The 1,659-nt window shown below is 60.3% G+C and overlaps 1 protein-coding gene across 1 annotated transcript in view; it reads left to right on the top strand.

Annotated features, from left to right (window-relative positions):
• The first annotated feature begins 374 nt into the window (after positions 1–374).
• KDM2B (lysine (K)-specific demethylase 2B) overlaps positions 375–1,659 on the top strand; it is a 135,063-nt gene continuing 133,778 nt past the window's right edge. The window contains exon 1 of the mRNA XM_008587388.1: positions 375–528. Coding sequence (XP_008585610.1) covers positions 516–528 — 13 coding nt within the window. The 5' untranslated portion in view covers positions 375–515. The remainder of the gene's footprint in view (positions 529–1,659) is intronic.

Genomic DNA, 1,659 nt, shown 5'->3' with positions numbered 1-1,659 from the left:
GGGGCCTACATCAGCCCCGCCAGCCCGTGCCCGGAGCCCCCTTCGCGGGTTATATAACCAGGCTCCCGGCCGAGTGGGCAAAACTCAACACATCTCGGAGGTGGGGGGCAAGGGAGAACCCCCCAGATGTCCCTTCCACGGCTTCCCAACATGCTGGAGGGAAGTGTCCCGAGTAGGGCGCAACTGGACCCCATGGGTGCGGGCCCCTCGCCTTATCCTGCTTTTTAAAAGCATCTTTGGCATTTGCGCAAAGTTGCTGGGGTTGCAATGGTGGGGTGCAGGGGACGCGCGGCTCCTGCACCTGTTCGTGCTGGGCACAGGGTGAGAGGCGACCACCAATCCCCCCAGTAACGTGCCGGGCTCTCTGGTTTGGGTCCTCGCAGCGTCCGATTGACCGCCAGAGATACGACGAAAACGAGGACTTGTCGGACGTGGAGGAGATCGTCAGCGTCCGCGGCTTCAGTCTGGAGGAGAAGCTCCGCAGCCAGCTCTACCAGGGGGACTTTGTGCACGCCATGGAGGGCAAAGGTGAGGCGCCCCCTCTCCGGGCCGCGCTCCGTGCAGCGGGCCGAGCGCACGTGGGGAGGGAGCTGCCGGTGGCTGGGTTCGTATTTCGCGCCCGCGTCCCCCATTCCAGGGGATCCGGTGACGAAACGAGGCCGAGCACTGGGGGGGTGGGCTGGGGTGGGGAGGAAGGAGGGCAGGCAGGANCCGCCCCCGCCCCCCCATCCCGTGCCGAGTGCCCTCCCCACTAGCCCGGCCGCGGGCTCGGAGCGCGATCGGCAACAATGTTTACGTTCCGGGGATTATGACGTCGACGCCTCCCCCCCCCCACAACTGCTGAAAATGGTTTCCTAGGACTTTGCAAACGGATCTGCCTAAGTGTTGGTGCAAAACTTTGTAGATCTCGGCTCTGGCTTGCTTTATTTATTTATTTTTCGGTTTGTTTTCTTTGGTCTTCCCTCCTTCCCCCCTCGGCCAAAATGCAGGGGGCAGGAGTGTTGACAATTAATTGGTGAACTCTCCTAAAAAAATGGAGGCAGAGAAAGACTCTGGAAGAAGATTGGTGTGTAGCTTTTTTTTTTTTTTTTCCAAATCTATATCTGGTACATGATAGATCTATTTTTTTTGGTTGTTTCTTGCTGCCTTTTCTTTCCTTTTCTGTATTTTGCAAGAGGACCGGAAAAAAATATAATAAATTGCATGCAAAAGGAAGCAAGCAGCTTACTCCTCCAGTCCCCTTGTGAGGCTCAGAGTCTGAGACACTTAAGTGGGGAGATGGTAGCGCGGAAAGGCGGGGAGGGGGGCTGAGCGGGCTCGGGGTTCTCCCGGAATCTGGGGGGCTACGGGGCCGGGCCCCGGGCGGTGGAGGGAGGAGGCAGGGGGATGCGGGGAGTGGTGGGGGAGTCTCCTTAGGAAGTGAGTGTGCGCGCGCGCTTGTGGGGAGATGAGGCAGCTGCTGGTGCGTTTTGGGGTCTCCGATGGGAGCTTTGTGGCGCGCGGGCCGTCTGCCTCTCTCCTTCCCAAGCCCCGATCCTCCTCCCCCCACCTCCTCTTCTTGCACTGGCGGGCGGCCGGCGGGGGCAGCGAGGGTCTCAGCCCTTCCATTTCGGCTTTCCAGCTTCCCCGGTAGCTCGGGGGCGGCTCCAGCCTTAGAAA

This window comes from Galeopterus variegatus, unplaced genomic scaffold (assembly GCF_000696425.1).
Source record: "Galeopterus variegatus unplaced genomic scaffold, G_variegatus-3.0.2 Scaffold4362, whole genome shotgun sequence".
Lineage (NCBI taxonomy): Eukaryota > Metazoa > Chordata > Mammalia > Dermoptera > Cynocephalidae > Galeopterus > Galeopterus variegatus.
This window is presented reverse-complemented; position numbering and strand designations above follow the sequence as displayed.